General features: G+C 40.7%; 1 protein-coding gene across 4 annotated transcripts in view; it reads left to right on the forward strand.

Moving 5' to 3' along the window:
- Positions 1-16,014, forward strand: part of ZMYND11 (zinc finger MYND-type containing 11) — a 99,447-nt gene that overhangs the window by 31,130 nt on the left and 52,303 nt on the right. For all 4 annotated transcript variants that reach the window (XM_026052992.1, XM_026052994.1, XM_026052993.1 and 1 more), the window contains one exon: positions 9,369-9,503. In XM_026052992.1, coding sequence (XP_025908777.1) covers positions 9,388-9,503 — 116 coding nt within the window. In that variant the 5' untranslated portion in view covers positions 9,369-9,387. Of the gene's footprint in view, positions 1-9,368; positions 9,504-16,014 lie in introns of those variants that run through there.

Raw genomic sequence — 16,014 nt, forward strand, 5'->3', positions numbered from 1 at the left:
CAGATCAATGTATATTAACCCTTTAAGTTCGGAGTGCATTTCTGCCTATTTACAGGTTTGGTGAGCTCTGACATCTTTGGCTTGGCAATTTGGTTCACAATTGCTCTTCTTTTCTTTATATATTATTTTTTTTTCCCCTGAAATGACTGTTGACGAGAGAGCCCTCAGGACTCTTGTTCCTTGCCGCCTGAGGTCTGGAGGAAAATGGTCTTGGCTGCCCAACACCCTGCGTTGTAAATGGGTCAGTATCAGCAGCTTGAGCCACTCTGTGGCTCTGCTTTTGTTTGGAGAGAGGGAGAGGTCAAAGAGAGGAACTTTGAAAGAAACAGGTTCAGGCAGTCTCCATTTGTGGTAAGCAGCAACAAAAATTGATCCAGCCGCCTTTTGTCAATAAAAAATGCAGCCCGGTGGAGAAATAGTTTTCACAAATATGTGGGGGTCTAAGTCAGAGTCCTAGCAGCAGAATAGAAATTGTTTTTGTGGAGATACTGGCTGTTAATGTGCGTTTCAGGAGGAAAGAATAAACAGTCGTTTGGAGTCTCGGGTTACAACTGCAAAAAGTCAATATCAACTCCCCGTTTTATCAATATATCTTGCATAATCTGAAAGGAATCAACTTTTTTTGTGTGTGTGTGTGATTTTCTTCTTCTCCATACATTCCTCATTCTTTCAACTAGAAAAGAATCTTAGAATCTTTAAATAAATATAAAGAATCCAAAGAATTTCTTATCTGAAGAGTGATAAAGAATCTTTATATTCTTCTAGTTGTTTAGTATGAAATTAGTTTTGTGTGGAATTACATTTCCTGCTAATAGGCCATGAAAAAAATCATTTACTTATGTCATTATACCTTAGTTAATGCACCTTGCTTATTGAGGGGAGAAAATTTTTCCATCGGTTCAGTTGAGACTTGCAGGAAGCCCAAGCCCCTTGGCTTTTACAGCAGAAGGGAAGATGCTGAGTAGAGGATGGCTTTTGGAGGCCGGTGTGGGCTTCTCATTTATGTTTCCTTGTGTTTTTGAAGATATCTTCCACAGGAAGCTTTCATCAGAGTCAGTGGCAGAATCCATGGGGCATCTCTTTGGTTATCCAGAAGGAAGTTCCAGCCTCACCATCAGCCTTCCTTGGACACAGTTTCCTTGTTGGCCATGGAGCTTGCTCTGGGTGCATGGCTGAGTTAATTGTCCATGCTCTCCACAGCCAAGTGGGTGGACACCAGGGATCTATTTATTAAGAGTTTGTGTAGCGCAGACTATTTCTGCTGGTTTTCCTCAAGCATCTTTCCATGTTTTAGCTTTGGGCAACTTGAGAAAATCCGGAATTTAGTAGTGGGCATAGTGGAGCCGCAGAAAGGCAGTATTTGTGTGCAGTGCGGGTTGAGACGCATGATCCTGTTACCACGTGTCGTCTAATCTTCTGTAACTGACCCCGGTCATGCTCTTAGTCTGTGGCAAATGGCAGGGAAAACGTGTTAGCTTAAGCCTCTTAGGCTGAGTCATGCTAACGTGCTTGTGTGCCCAGGGGAGCCCGGCTCTGCTGCTGGAGCGCTGCGGATTTGGGTGCTCCTGTTATTTGCTGGTAACTCCCCCAGTAAACCGATATGAAGAGCTCATCTTTTTTCTTCTTCTTTTTTTTTTTCTTCTTTTCTCTGCCCAAGTCGTGCACGAGAAGAGCAACGAAGATGATTCAGAGCAACAAAGATGATTAAGGGACTGAGCATCCATCTTATGAGGAAAGACTAAGAGAGCTGGGCCTGTTTAGGCTGGAGAGGAGAAGGTTGAGAAGGGATCTTATCGATATGTTTAAATACCTGAGGGGAGAATGTAGGGAGTAAGGGGCCGAACTCTTCTTGGTAGTGGCCAGTGTTAGGGCAAGGGACATTGGATACAAGTTGAAGCACAGACTGTTCCATCTCCATGTGAGGAAAAACTTCTTGATTGTGAGGGTGACAGAGCAGTGGAACAGGCTGCCCAGGGAGGCTGTGGAGTCTCCTTCTCTGGAGGTCTCCAAACCCGCCTGGATGCCATCCTGTGCCCCATGCTCTGGGTGTCCCTGCTGGAGCAGGGGGGTTGGACTAGATGATCTCTAGAGGTTCCTTCCAACCTCAACCATTCTGTGATTCTGTGGGGCGAGTGAGATGGTTTCCTACACCTTGTGTGAACCTTCTGTGATCTAGCGATGGTGAAGTTAGTCGTGCTGAACTGCCTTCAGTACAGGAAATTTCTCTGAACACTTTCTCCTCCTGTCTTGAGGAAAGGAGGAACATAAAGGCTGTTTAATACTAGTGCCTCACATCCTGGAAGCAAGAGGCTGTGTTACTCTGCCAGCTGAGCTTACCTCCATGAGAAAGTTGCATCAGTTTAACGAGAGCTGTATTTTTAAACCAGTTTATACTAGTGCAGGCTCCACTGTGGGAAATCTTTATTTAGTGTAGCTTAATTTCATTAATTAAGGCCTAGCCAACCACACTAAAATGGCTTTTTTTAATTGAAATTGCATTTATTGATTTATTTGCTATATACATTAAGAGGGTGTACATTTTCAGTGGTGATGCTTTCTTATGGGTAAACAAAAGCTTTGCATGGGTTCTTCTCTCACCACACCTATGTACCTTAGTTTTGTTACTGGCTGCAAAAAAATCGATTGTTTTACATGTATTGAATGCATATTACAAGCCTGAAATATTAAAGAAAAAATACTTTGATTTATAGAATAAATGTGCACATGAAAAATTGTATAGAGATGGATCTTGAGCAGAACTAATGCCTGCTTCAGCTTATGGAGGCATGTTGCTTAGAGCAAAAACATTGTGACCAACATGAAAAAAAAAAGTAGTCAACTGTAATTAGTGTAGCTACTTTATCAATCAAAAATTTGGCTCTTTGCTTTTAGTTCCTTTGACTGTTTTGCTTTCCTTGGCACTTACGTTCTTTTTTTCTCCAATCTGACTTTGCTAAAGTTTTATTCAGTCGATACCCCAGATGGGAACAAAGGAGAGATTGCTTCCAATTTTTTAGGAAGGCATTTGCTATCATTGGTGAAATTCTAGACTAGGCTTGGATAGCTGAACTGAGGGTAACATTTTATCCCAGAACATAGATTTATACTAGAGAGCAAACAAAACTGCTCTGACAGCCTTTCTTGGGTTGTATACCTATTATTCTGTCCTTCACGGCAGCTGTTGCTGATGTTGCACCTCAGGTTTTGGTATACCCTGTTTACACTTACTCATCACTTTCTTAAATTCTCTTTTGGGGACGAAGGCCTTGATGCCTCAAGCTCATTTGTGTCAAGTTCTCCTTGGTGGGGTGAGTTAAGTAAACAAGAAATTCCGGATTTGGTTTCAAAAGCAATAGTTGAACTATTTGTACGTAGATGATTCAGAATATCTGAGCTTAAAAAACCTCAGCCTAACTCACTTGGCCTCAGTGAAGTACACTTACTTAATGATTTTGAACTAAATACCATACAGATGAAGTAAATACAATATAGGGAATTAAAGTAGAGCTTTCACATGTGTAGTACAAATCTCAGAGCCTTTAATTCTGTAGTGTCCTTGGCTCTGATGGCTTCCTGCCATCTCGGAATGCCACAAGGTAGTAGCAGAGAGTGAGATGAGTGAACGAATTAATTGCAAAGAGAAAGAAGCAGAGCACTCCAGCCTTGTATTCCTGTAGTCCAGGAATTCCTGCTTTCTGTCTCTGCTGCTCTTTAGGGAGCTCTGCAAAGCCTCACTCAAGTTGCTCGCTGTCCAGGTTACAAATTTAGAAAGGAAAAGCTGGGTTGTGTATAACAACCCAATTACTTCACTTAAGTGAAATATTTAGGATAATTATGTAATGAATTTGTCTTTTGAATAAACTTTGCACATTAGTGACTAGTAACTATGAAATTAAACTTTTTTTATGTATGATGCATTTAACATCAGAAAATCTTTAATATCACTTTTGATGAGTAACTTAAAAATTATAGCATTACAACATAAACTAATCTCTTAATTTGAAAAGGCTCACTTAAGAATTTGGTAACTTACATTAAATTAAATGAAAATCAAAAGAATTAGATTAATTAAGGAGATTTTCTGCTTATTTTTGACATAACCATTTGTTATTTCTCTCTTTCTCTCTCTCTCTTTTTTTTTTTCCCTAATTTTCTAATGCTCTAAAGTATCTGCTTATTCTGGAAGTGAATCCTCTCTTGCTAACAGGTGCCCAGCTAATCCTGAAGTTATTCTTACAAAATTACACACTTGGGAAGGCAACTAAATGTTGAGCAAAATGCAGGATTGCTCTTGCCAAGACCTTCCTCCTCAGTCTGGCAGCTTCTCCCCACGTGATTAAGTCTGTAGCTCTGGGAAAGCAGACCCGAAGTTAAACTTTGTCTTGTTTCTCCACACTTACATTACCTCTATCGATGCTCGGGCAAACAGTTTTCACATGTACACTGGTGTATGTGAAAACAGCGTAGTTACTGCCTTTGTTTTTCACTCTCCTAGGAGGGAAGTACTGAAGAATTTACCCTCCCATTAAACTAGTGGTGAAAGATTGATTTTAACAGCAGTTTAAATTGCAAACTATAAATTTGCAGAATTTCAGATCTGTATAGAGTTCAGGATCTGTATAACGTTAAGGAACCCAACATCTACATCTATTCCCAAATTCGTAATTTAGACTTTAATAGGAAGGTCCTATTCAATACGAGAACAAAGCACTGAACATTTGGAATTACTTGAATGGCTGTTACATACAGTTTTATTCTTACTATAAAAAAGTAACATTTTAAGAAATACTAGAGCGTGTCACATAATAAAGTGCATATAAATGGGTACGTGGGTCTTTGTCCAAGTTTCTTAGCCTGTCTCACAGCACAAAAAAACCCCCAAAAATGTAGGACTGAGTATAGAGTCTTCTTCCTGCTGAGCCTGAAATCTTTCTGCTGTATTTTTTGAACAAAATAGTTGCAAGTCACAAGGACCTAGGGCTGAGGGACAGAAACTTTCTGCTGAGCCATGGCAAGGAGCAGCTTCTTAAAGCATCTTTCAGTTGCAATTAGCTGCATACCACGTCTCAACCAAACAGTTGCAGGGATGAAGTTCAACCTGTTTGACTTTGCCCAGGAAGAGACTAGGACCACAGGCATCCTCAGCTATGGTCAGGTACTTACAGGAGGTTTAACAAGCTGTTGCTTGTCAGCTCTTAATTAGCAGTCCCCATCAAAGAGGCAGCACCTGACTACCAGGCCATCTGCCTAGTGCAAAGTCCAACTGGGTAGTTAAACTTTCAGGGGCATCATAATTTGCTTGGGAGATTATATTGAACAGCTCGAGCCTTGCAAGATTTGACTGTGTTTACAGATATGGACAGTCTGCAGCTGAACACAGTATGTGACAGTATATGCTAATATAGTCTAGCTTAATGTATCTAATATTTTACTAATACAATACTCTAGATGCACACAGTAGGTCAGGAGGTTCTTACTGCTAAATCCCAAGACATGTTGCAAAGGTGATTTTTGTTTCTTTTGTTTTGAATTCCAGTGCGGATTTCTGTATCCAGTACTCCAGAAACACAGTTGTACAGACTCCCATTTGGCCGAGTGTGTATCCAATGGCTCGTAGCATTTCTGTCCGGAGAGTCTGGTCTGCTGCCACCGTGGCATTGCCGGGGCCTGGCAGCGCACGCTTTGCTGGGTGCTTTGCTTGGTTTGCGTGGGTGACCTGGTGCTCATGTTCACAAGAGCAGTTCTCTGCTCGCTCTTCCTCAGGATTGAGAAATGAGGGTGACACTGCGCTCCTGAGTAAAGCTGTGTACAATAAAGCATTGCACTTTTCAAAACAAGGTACATAGGATATTGCAGACAAACATGTTCAAACCTTACTTTATAAAACCTTATAAATTATATAAGGAATAGTTAAAAGAGTTGAAAAGTGAGAAGCTAAATGATTAGCCTTCAGGCCTTGTTGTAGCTTGGTGTCTGGTCTAAGCATGTAAGGTGGTGTGCCAGCTACCCAACACTTGGCCTTTCTGGGGAGATGGCTCCCCGTGTTGTGGATGTCCTGTGGATGCCTGCAAAACACCAAAAGACACATCCTGCTAATACAAATCTTTAGCATGTTTAGCAGTGTTTTGTTTGCCAACATTTCTCTAAGGGTTTTCAGCCTCAATGAAAACAGCTACATCCTATATCCACAAGCTTGTGAACTTCTGGATGACAAAAATGGCATGAGTGGCTCTAAAAAAATGACTGTACACAAATAATTTTGTGCTGTGATGTAGCTAAGTAAACATGGTAGTTTGCAAATCACAAGCTGGAAGTTTAATTCTGCTTTTAGTTTTTCTTGAAATGACTTCTGTAATGGAAGAGCAGATGAGAAACATCTTCAAACGTGTCTATGTAAGAGTACGTGTCAGTGTTGTGATTTTCAAGAGTCCCTGGAGTTGTAACTTAATTCTTTAAAACACTGCAGAGCCGGAGCAGCCACTTCTACTGTTTAACCTCCAAGTCACAGGTTCTTGCACGTTCTCACGTGCCCAGAATGTGGATATTGGCTCTCTCGCAGAGTCTGCAGCGATAAATGCAGATTTTAGACTCTCACTGGCCTCCCATTACACTCGCACCTTTCTTTTGCAGGATTAAGGTGGGCATGTCAGGACATTTTTCTCTTGCTTGGAAGGAGCCTTGCAAGGCATTTTCTAGACTAGTAGCAGCCTGATACAAGTTATCTTCTGAGTTCGGTGATAATACACAAAACTGATAAGATTTGTGTGGAAATGCAGAGAGGAGACGTGTGACAAGTGGGAAGAAACTTGACACAACTTTTTCCTCACTTTTCTTTGTGTGAAAGGAAGGCTGTTGATATTTTCTCTTCATCAGACCGTTTTAAGATGGAAATAACACAAAAAATGGCGTAGGCGTTTTGAAAAAAGTAAAATTACTTCAGCATTTTTCTAAGTGTGGGGCTACAAGATTCCTTCTATGACGGGATTTAGCAAAAGTGGCTTTAAGCAAAGATGGCAAATATAGAAGTGACGCATGGAGGTAGAATTACCTGCTGACATTACCGTATGTTGAAAAGCAGAGCAAAACGTAAGTGGTTGATGTGTCAAATAGGGCAGAACTCCTCTCGTTTTCATTCCTAGGTGCATGGGGGAGCTGGAGGAGCCCATCCCGGGCTCCCTGAAAGGGGCTGCAAACACCAGAGGAGACTCGTTCGGGAAGGGGAGGCAAGTGGGCAGGAGGGAGACCACACAGCATCATGACAGGGCCGCAGGGCCCCATGACGGGGCCGCAGGGTCAGCAGTGTCGTTTTGTGAGGGGCTCAAGCCAGGCTGGTCCATGCGATGGACCCTCGTCTTTGCTCTCCGCCTTGGACACAGGCCGCTCTGCCTTCCTGGGGGGATTTGCCAGCCCAGAGCCCTGGTCCTGATGCGCCGTCCTCATGGGCGCCCTCAGCCTCCGGCAGCTGCTGACCGAGGGGCGTAAAGGCAAAATACCTCCTTCCTGCTGCCCCTGGTTCTGCTCGTGCTGTCCGGACTGCCAAGGATAATTGTTGTTTTTAAAACAGCGGGGAAAAATCAAGCGTCGCTGCATGGCGGTGACCAGAGGGGGAGTGCGGCGCCATTTCCTGCAGCTCCCAAGGTCAGGGGTGAGCGGCTCCTCCCCGGCCCCAACGGGAGAGCCGGCCCATCACTGCTACGTGATCTTTTTAAAACGGGTACTTGCGAGCGAGGTAAAACCCAAAGCACGGGTACTTGTGAGGGAGGTAAAACCCAAAGCACTCGAGGGTTGCGCTCATGGGAGCCGCCGCTGCCTCGCGAGGAGAGTTTCACGCTCCCTGGCCGCAAAGATGGGCGAGCTCTGAAGTCTGCTCTTCTCCATGTTAACATCTAATCCCGTTTTGTGTTTTATTGGCTTGTTTTCTTTAGGAATTAAATCCTACAATTAGTCATATGTTTCACATACAGACTAGGGTTTTTTTATTATTATGATCTCCCCGATGCAATCTCCTTGGAGATGGTGCAGTGCGGGGAGCACAGGCGCACCGTGTCTTCTTCTAGGACAGTCGTCTGCATCGAGTGGAGTACGGGGCTGCTAAATTGCTCCTTCTCCTTAAGAGCAGTGAGCTCCACCTTGTTTCATGGCACCCATGGTGTGTATGTGCATTGTGGAGCTGGCAGCGGGTCCGGAGCTTGGCAGTACTTAGAGAAGTACCCGTAGGTCCCGCGGACTCCTCGGTGGCATCTGCACGACCAAGAGGGTGCTGGCATCGCTTGAACTTTCGTGAATTGGAGTGGAGGGGGTTTTTTAATACTTAAATTCTTAGCTTTAACGTTGCACAGATGGTGTCATATTTTTGCATTTTTTAAATGCTATTTTGGGGTTACTGAAGTTAAATTTCTACTAGCTGTAGGTATCATGATACATACCACAGAGTTCTTTTTTAGGATATAGAGCTCTAAAATAAATTAGATGTATTGGTAGCAGTCAAATCAGCCTTTTTTTTTCTTTCTTTCTTTTTCATTCAGAAAGTGATGGTACTGGAAGAAAGTCATTTATTGAAAAAAGTTATTTAGTGATCAAAATGCATTGTTAAGTTTTTAGAAGGGGATTCTGTGCCCGTAGTGGAGCTGTAGGCGATTTATGACTTATCTGTACTCATTGCCTGGAGCTTTTGGAAGATTTGTAAACAAAGCCAGATGCTCATTATGTTTCCACTCAAGGTTGGTTAGATGGGTAAATGCCGTCAGAAGCACTTTGGTCCGGTTGCATTTTAGCATGCTACAGAAAATGGAATTGTTCCAGTGTATTTATCAACCCTAAAAATACAGTTTTGCACACAACTGCAGGCAAAATGATTTCTTTTAAATTGATATAAGTAGTAAAAATGCAAAAGTTGTATTGTGAGAACTTCATTATAACTGTGGATGTTCTTGTTTGCTTCTTTCAGAGCTCCCACTAACACAGTGTGATAGTCAGGCTCTACTGAAACCCTTTTTAATGGGTATCAACCAGTACAGGAGGCCGTGAAGGTCTCTGGCTGTGGTGACTTTCTTTTTTTCCCCAAGTTTTGAGGTGTGAATTAAGAAGCCTCTTATAATCAGTTTGATAGCTTCAGTCATTTGCTTTTGGTTTGATAATTTTTACTGTTCTATGTTTTGTCTTACGTACAGATTATGTGATATGAAAGAGATTCTAGTACATTATAATATTAAATTTGTTGCTGTTTACAAGTAACAGTACAAATTGGATTGCTATAGGTTAACAAAATTTTCCTTGTAATCGTATTTATTGCAAGATGATCATCATGTAATCCATTTCATAATTCACGATTAACTTTTTGGTGTATTCTTTTTATTTATCGGCTGCAGCTGACCAAGTAAACAGGTCATGGCACGCTTAACGAAGAGACGACAGGCAGATACAAAGGCAATCCAGCACCTTTGGGCAGCTATAGAAATAATCCGGAACCAGAAGCAAATTGCTAACATTGACCGTATTACAAAGTAAGTGATGCACTCAAAAAAATATCTTGGTGAGGGGGAAGGTTGATGATACTGCAAATGCTGAGAAACAGACAGCAAACACTGTGAGAGACTGTGAAACAATTATATGAACTGCTGTGTTTCCAATTATCTAATTATCGAAAACTTCTAGATTTAAGCACCTAACAACCCTGAAGTGAGGTTTATTCCAATGAACTGAAAGCTTCCTTGCGCTGTATTTGCTTTCTGTGACTATTTGTAGGATTTCTGTAATACTTGAGGTGAGTTTAGCATGTTAAAATTGTACTTATTTTCCAACTTTGGATAGAAAAGTTGTAGATATGAGAAGAGGATAATGGCAGTAAAAACTGTAAATAACCTAGTTCTTTAGGACAAAATCCCGGATCAGTGGAGAACTCTTTCACTATTGCTCTTCTATTGTTGCAAATATTACAGTATTGTCTAAAATGTATTGAGGTCTGTATACGTGGAAAAAAATAAGGTCTATGCTCTGTGGAGCTTGTCATGTTTTAAAGAGTTTGAAATGTCAAAATAGCTTTTTGGAAATGTTGGCCTCATCACTGTAATGAAGACTGAGGGATATTTGGTCCATCTCTCTAATTTGTCTGCACTTGCAGGCCAGTGTATATGTCACACTTGTCAAATTAATCAATGTGAGCAATTTAAAAGAGTAAAAGTAACCATTTGGCAGCACTGTAGCTACCAGAGCCAAGATGAACAGATAGTGAGGCCAATGATCACTTTAGAGGGAGAGTTGTAAACAGTGCAAAACTGACCAAAAGAGTGAAAATCTGCATAGTCGCCTACAGCTTGGAAGTGCTGTGATAGCAGTGACAGCGGAAAACTCATCTGAGAAGTGGAGGAAGGGTCAGCAGCTGAGGTTCTCCAAACATGGCAAACAACAAGCAGGAAAACGGCAAAAGAGGCGACGTCCCAGGCAAATTAACATGTACCTGCTTCCTCTGACAAAGAAAGATGCACCGTTGTAACAAAAAGCACCTTCTCGGAGATAGAGGTGTCCAGGCAGCTTTGAGAGAGAGGTTGTGCTTTAGGGGATTTCACTTTCAAGATTACATTTGAGTTTCAGAATGTGTGTGTATTAGCATCATGTCTCCAAGGAGACAAGGGGTAAACTAATACTATACACTTTCTATTTTAATGTTTCAAGGGATTTGCTCAGCTTGCCCCAGGCTATGTGCTAGCTAAGTACGCTCGTTGTTTATACTCTTTTTATGTGCAATGAAAAGAGCAGGCACTTCTAGCTGGGGATTCATCCCACTCTTAGGAAAGATGCCTATTTAAAATGGTGCAAATAACACTTAGCTGGGTAAAGTTAGCAAAGATGAATCATCTCCTTACAGACCTGGCTGAGAAAACAAATGATTAGTAAGCAACTAGCAAATGAGATGCAGCTCCTGACTGAAGGTCAGCTAGATCCCTATCATATAACTCACCTCTAATCAGAAGAAAAACTATTAAAGGTGAATAAAAAAGATAGAAGACATATCAGTAGTTTGAGAAATATGAGTATTAGGGGTATTTGTGAGATAATCAGAGAGCTTGAAATATTTTGTAGCATCTTGGTGCAAGGTGTCAGCAACAGGGGTAATCTGAAAAATGCTTGCAAAATGTAAATGCATCACATGCACATCAGTGACGTGAGTGATGAGCAGTGATCTAGTTTTGTATTTTTAAGGACAGAATTTTTGATGAAGAAGGGAAAGATAGAATCTGCTGAGATGCTTTTGTGTGCTAGTCACTGATGAAGAAATACAGATGACTAAGTGACTGAATATGTATATTACATAATATTAAAAATAAAGTTCTGAAATTAGCATGGTATCAGAATATCTCTTCTGATGAAAAATACATGGCTGATATATTTTCCTGGCTCAGGGATCATTTGGTCAAGTAAATTTGCTGTTCCTTAACATATGATTCCATATCTAGGCACATAGGCAAATGCATGAATAATAAGAAATATCGAAAACAAATAGTGGTTGAAATGAAATATGCAACTTTACATACATAGCTGGAGATAACAGGGTGATTCTTATGCTTGGGTTAGTAACATTTTTAAACTGAGTGGCTTTGTATACTATAATTATTTGCAAATGATGCTGCTGCTTATGGAAACTTGTGGAAGTTATGTCTTATTCTGTCTTATTTCTGAATAACGATGCAGAAAAAAAATCTTTTTTTTTTGAGTAACTTTTTAAGGTAAGTAACAGTTATCATATCATGTAATATAGTAATTCACCAATGGACACCTTCATAGGAATTTACAAGTTGAAAAGATGATTCATGATGCAACGTATTTAGTTTTGCTTTTTTGCCATGGATTTTGTGCTCACTTCTTACTAGAAACAAGTTATCCTCTATACTTTGTGTCTTGTTAGTCCAAACACCTTCAGAGCAGAATCCTTTTCACTGGTTTCTTCATCAGATGCTTTGCTACTTTTAGGCACATTTGCTCATTGGCTTTTCTCCAAGCTGGTAGCTCAGCATGGTAGTCCCTCTTTTTGCAGAACATTAACTGTTTATTTCATTTACTTCTTGCTTGTCTTAGTCTTCTGTGCCAGTGTGCCTGTGTGCATATCAAGAAGCATTTATTTTTATGGCCAGGGAAGAAATGTTGATAGTAGGAGAGCAGGATTTATAGTTTATGGGTTATGAACTGTGGCAACTCAAAGGTCAAATTTATAGGTCACATTAAATACGTAAAATGCAGCCTGTGTGTTTTATGTGTGACTTTAAAATATCTGGAGTAAAGAAAGACCTCCACAAGACACCAGTGATGGAAAACATGCAAGGAGAAACTATTGAACTAGCCACACATTTTCGGTAGAGAACACGGAGTGATAATGTAGGAGGCATTAAAAGAGGCTTCTGATATTGTCAGAAAAACCTGTAAGGAAAGGAGACCCTTTCATTAAATGGGGCCTTACCAAGTATAGCTCTCCTGCATTGCTATTTAAATGGTTAGTGGTGGTGGGGGAAGCAAGAACAGAAAAATGAATAATTAGAAAGTGATTGAAAACTGAGGAAAGAACCATTTGGAAAATTGGAATGTACAAGTCAGAATCTTGCGGAAATTAATATATTGAACTTCTGACGTTTTGGGAAAGTCCCTATATAAAGAGAAATATTTTAAAAAATGCTGTCTATTTCTGAAGGACTTAGAAGTGTGTATGAGGAAATATAGCAGGACGATGTATTTGTAGGGAAGATATCCCTCCATGCAGACTTCATGTCTCCTACAAAACACAGTCTCCAAGTAATTATATGAAAGGAATTCTGCAATTTTAGTGATTATATGCAGGGGTATATTTTACTGGAAAAGTTACTTTCAATTAGCTGGGTGTAAGCATTCCACAGTAGCTTGAAAACTAAAGGCCTGAAAACAATGCTAACAACAAATAACAGTATAGTGAGCTTCAAGGAATTAGTGCTAAAATAAAAACTACCTTAAAAACCCCTGACTTTAAAAAATGTCAATTGTATTAATGCAAAGGCTTCAGTTTGTTCAACACTTCTGTTTAAAGGCAAAGTTTATTTGAAACCAGTGGTAACATATCTGTAAAGGTATGTAAAATAAATATTCTCACCCAGTTTTTATTGTCATAATGCAACTAAAGTCAGTGGATTACAGTCATTTGGAAACTTAACTGCTACAAATATCTGGTATATCTCAACTACCAAATTACTTAATAACAAAATGATATTTCTGAGATGTGTTTTTCAAGAACTATGCTTATTTTTCTGTCTAGACTTGATGCTGGGATAATTTGACCCTAATGTGCCAATTACCTAGATGAGTATTATTGGGATTAGTGATGTTTAAACACTGGCAGTAAAATGGCTTCACATATCTTGTGAATTCTCTGTCAAGAGTGCAGCTTAAGAAAGGGTTCATCTCTAGAAATGTGTTAAAAATGATACTTACGATTTGACTTTCTCAAGTTTTTTTCTGCTCATTTTCTTTCATCTGTTTTGGATTTGGGATAGGCTCAAAACTTGATTCTACAGAATAAAACACATTAAAAAACACTAGAGAAACAGGACATATGTTTAAATAACTAGGATAAAGTACTGGCATGTGTAGTTACACAGCAGGTTGAGATGAGTTTCTGTACAGGCATGTTTTAGAAGTTCTTTCTTTGGCTCCCCCAACTTCCCCGTTTCTTTTTAAGTATTTTCTTCCTATCTCCCTTACACGTAATTGGACTCTTAAGATTTAATTAACTATTAATTAAATATTTACCCGTTTTCTTTCAAGATATTGAGAATCCTCGCTAGGAATTTATGAGCGTTTCATGATCTTTATAATTAGTTCATTATCTATTAACATAATGTTAGTTAAATACCTGATTGGCAAAAAAAAAAACAAACAAAGCAAAACAAAAAAAAGAACCAAAGAAAACCTAAAAAAGTTCTTGAACTATTGTCTTGGTTATTGGAATGTATTCCAGTGTTTATTGGAAACCAGCCATTCCCTTCCAACCTCAGCCATCCTGTGATTCTTCTGATTTCTAAGCGGGTCTGTGGTGATTGATGTGAAGGACCAAAGCACAGCTCTTTTCTCCCGTGCTTCCTTCCTCGTATCTTTTTCTTCTCTGCCTTTGGGATTCAGGATTTGCTTTCAGAGCGGCTTCTCTCCCTGTCCCTCACGAAGTCTGTGGCCATGCTGTCCCTGTGAGCAGGGACGGGGAAGGCCCCGACACCCTCCGGAGCAGACACGGACGCCCACGCTGCGCAGCCTGGGCGACGAGAGGGTTTCCTTGGCCCTGCCTCGTTCTTTGGGAGCTTTCTAGTGTGTGTGGCTCCTTGGCGCTCTGTGCCAAAAATAACGCAGCCCACAGCAGCGCTATTCCTGAAACCCGGAGCTGAAGGCGGATGCGGTTTACCGGCGGGCATGGCGTGAAGGCATGTGAGGACATCCGCGTGCTGGGACAGCGCGGGGCTGCCCCGGGCCGCAGGAGCCACCTTGGCCCCGTCTCCATGCCTCTGCTGGAGAGCAGACAGCCGCCCCGCCTGCCTCCTTCCTCCGGGAGCGTCCTTACCTCAGGGAGAAGGGGTTGGGAGGCAGTGAAACAGCGCGGCCGTAGGCAGCAGGGTGGAGGTAACCAGAGGCTTTGGGATGATGCTGCTTTGAAGACCATTAGCTGGAAAAAAATTGATAAACTGTATTGCAGAATTTGTTTAGGTGTCAAATAAAGTGAAATATTGCTCATCGTCTAGATCGTGCGTGACCATGCTGCCTGAGAAGGCTCGTGATGTAAGAAAACGTGTTCTTTTCTATAAATAGGTTTGGAGGTTCGTGTCTTTCATATGGGGATAGTCCAGTACTCAGTCCTTAGATGTGGATAACCATTTTTCCTATAAATATTCTGTGGGCTCACAGTTGTTATGTTCTCATTTGTTGCAAGTTAGAGCTAAGTCGAGCATCCAGCAGGAAACAAGCAGATCCTAAGCCTGCATACAGTACCCTCTGTCACTCCTCTTCTAGCTTAGCACTGACTGACATTAATCAGCATCAATGGGATAGCATCACAGAAAAGAATTACTCATTATTAAAGATTTGTGTAAAATGAGGTTTTCTGATTGCACAGATGAGATGCGGTCATTGGCAGTTGTAGATTGAGTGTGCAACCTTCTCAATTTGACAGTTAGTGCTAAAAGAGGGATTATTTCTCCAAATATCGCTCTGTGGAGTTTACCCAGGCAATCTCTGAGACTATTTAAAGTTACAGGCCTCTCCCATCCATAAATCTGCTTTGTAGCTTGACTTCTGACACTGTTCTGTTTGCAGGCTGTGTGCTTTAGCAGAAAACAATTTCCAGAAGCACTGATTAAAGCAAAGATGAGAATGAGCAATTTGAACAGGTAGAGAATAATCACGAGAGTCTAAATACAAAAATGAGCAATTTGAGCAGGTAGAGAATAATCACAGAAATGTATAAATAAGAATATGTTACATAGTGGTAAGAGAAAACCTGAAAATTAAGAGAATTTCTTATAAACCAGTGTATCTACTTACAGTATTTCTTCTTTGAAGCTCAGAAACTTGTTAGACAAATCTGTCTCTATTTATAGTATCTCTGATGAAAATGTAAATCTCCTTGGTATTTTTCATGTTGCAACTAAATAGACATGCATAAACAAAAATAGTAAGCTGTAAGAATGATTAGGAAAGCAGATTACTCTTGGATTTTAACTAGATAATCCTGCTGTTTGACTTCCCGTGAGCAGCATTGTTGTAGCACCTGGTATTTCTTTGACTGCAGTGGTGGTTTAGATGGATAAGAAATGACAGAGCACAAAAATACAAGCCCTTCCTCGCAAAATACCTGTCTTTTTGTTAACTGTGGAGTAGGCTTATCTGGAAACAGTTCTTTGAAGTGCAGCTTGCTCTTGTAATTTGGAAGAGCAGGATGCAGTGGGTACCATAGTTTACTTCTAAGTAAAGCAGTGTTACTTCCCCATCTTTAGCTCACCTTCACATCTGCTT

This window comes from Nothoprocta perdicaria, unplaced genomic scaffold, assembly GCF_003342845.1.
Source record: "Nothoprocta perdicaria isolate Ctin4 unplaced genomic scaffold, notPer1 scaffold_95, whole genome shotgun sequence".
NCBI classification, from domain to species: Eukaryota; Metazoa; Chordata; class Aves; order Tinamiformes; family Tinamidae; genus Nothoprocta; species Nothoprocta perdicaria.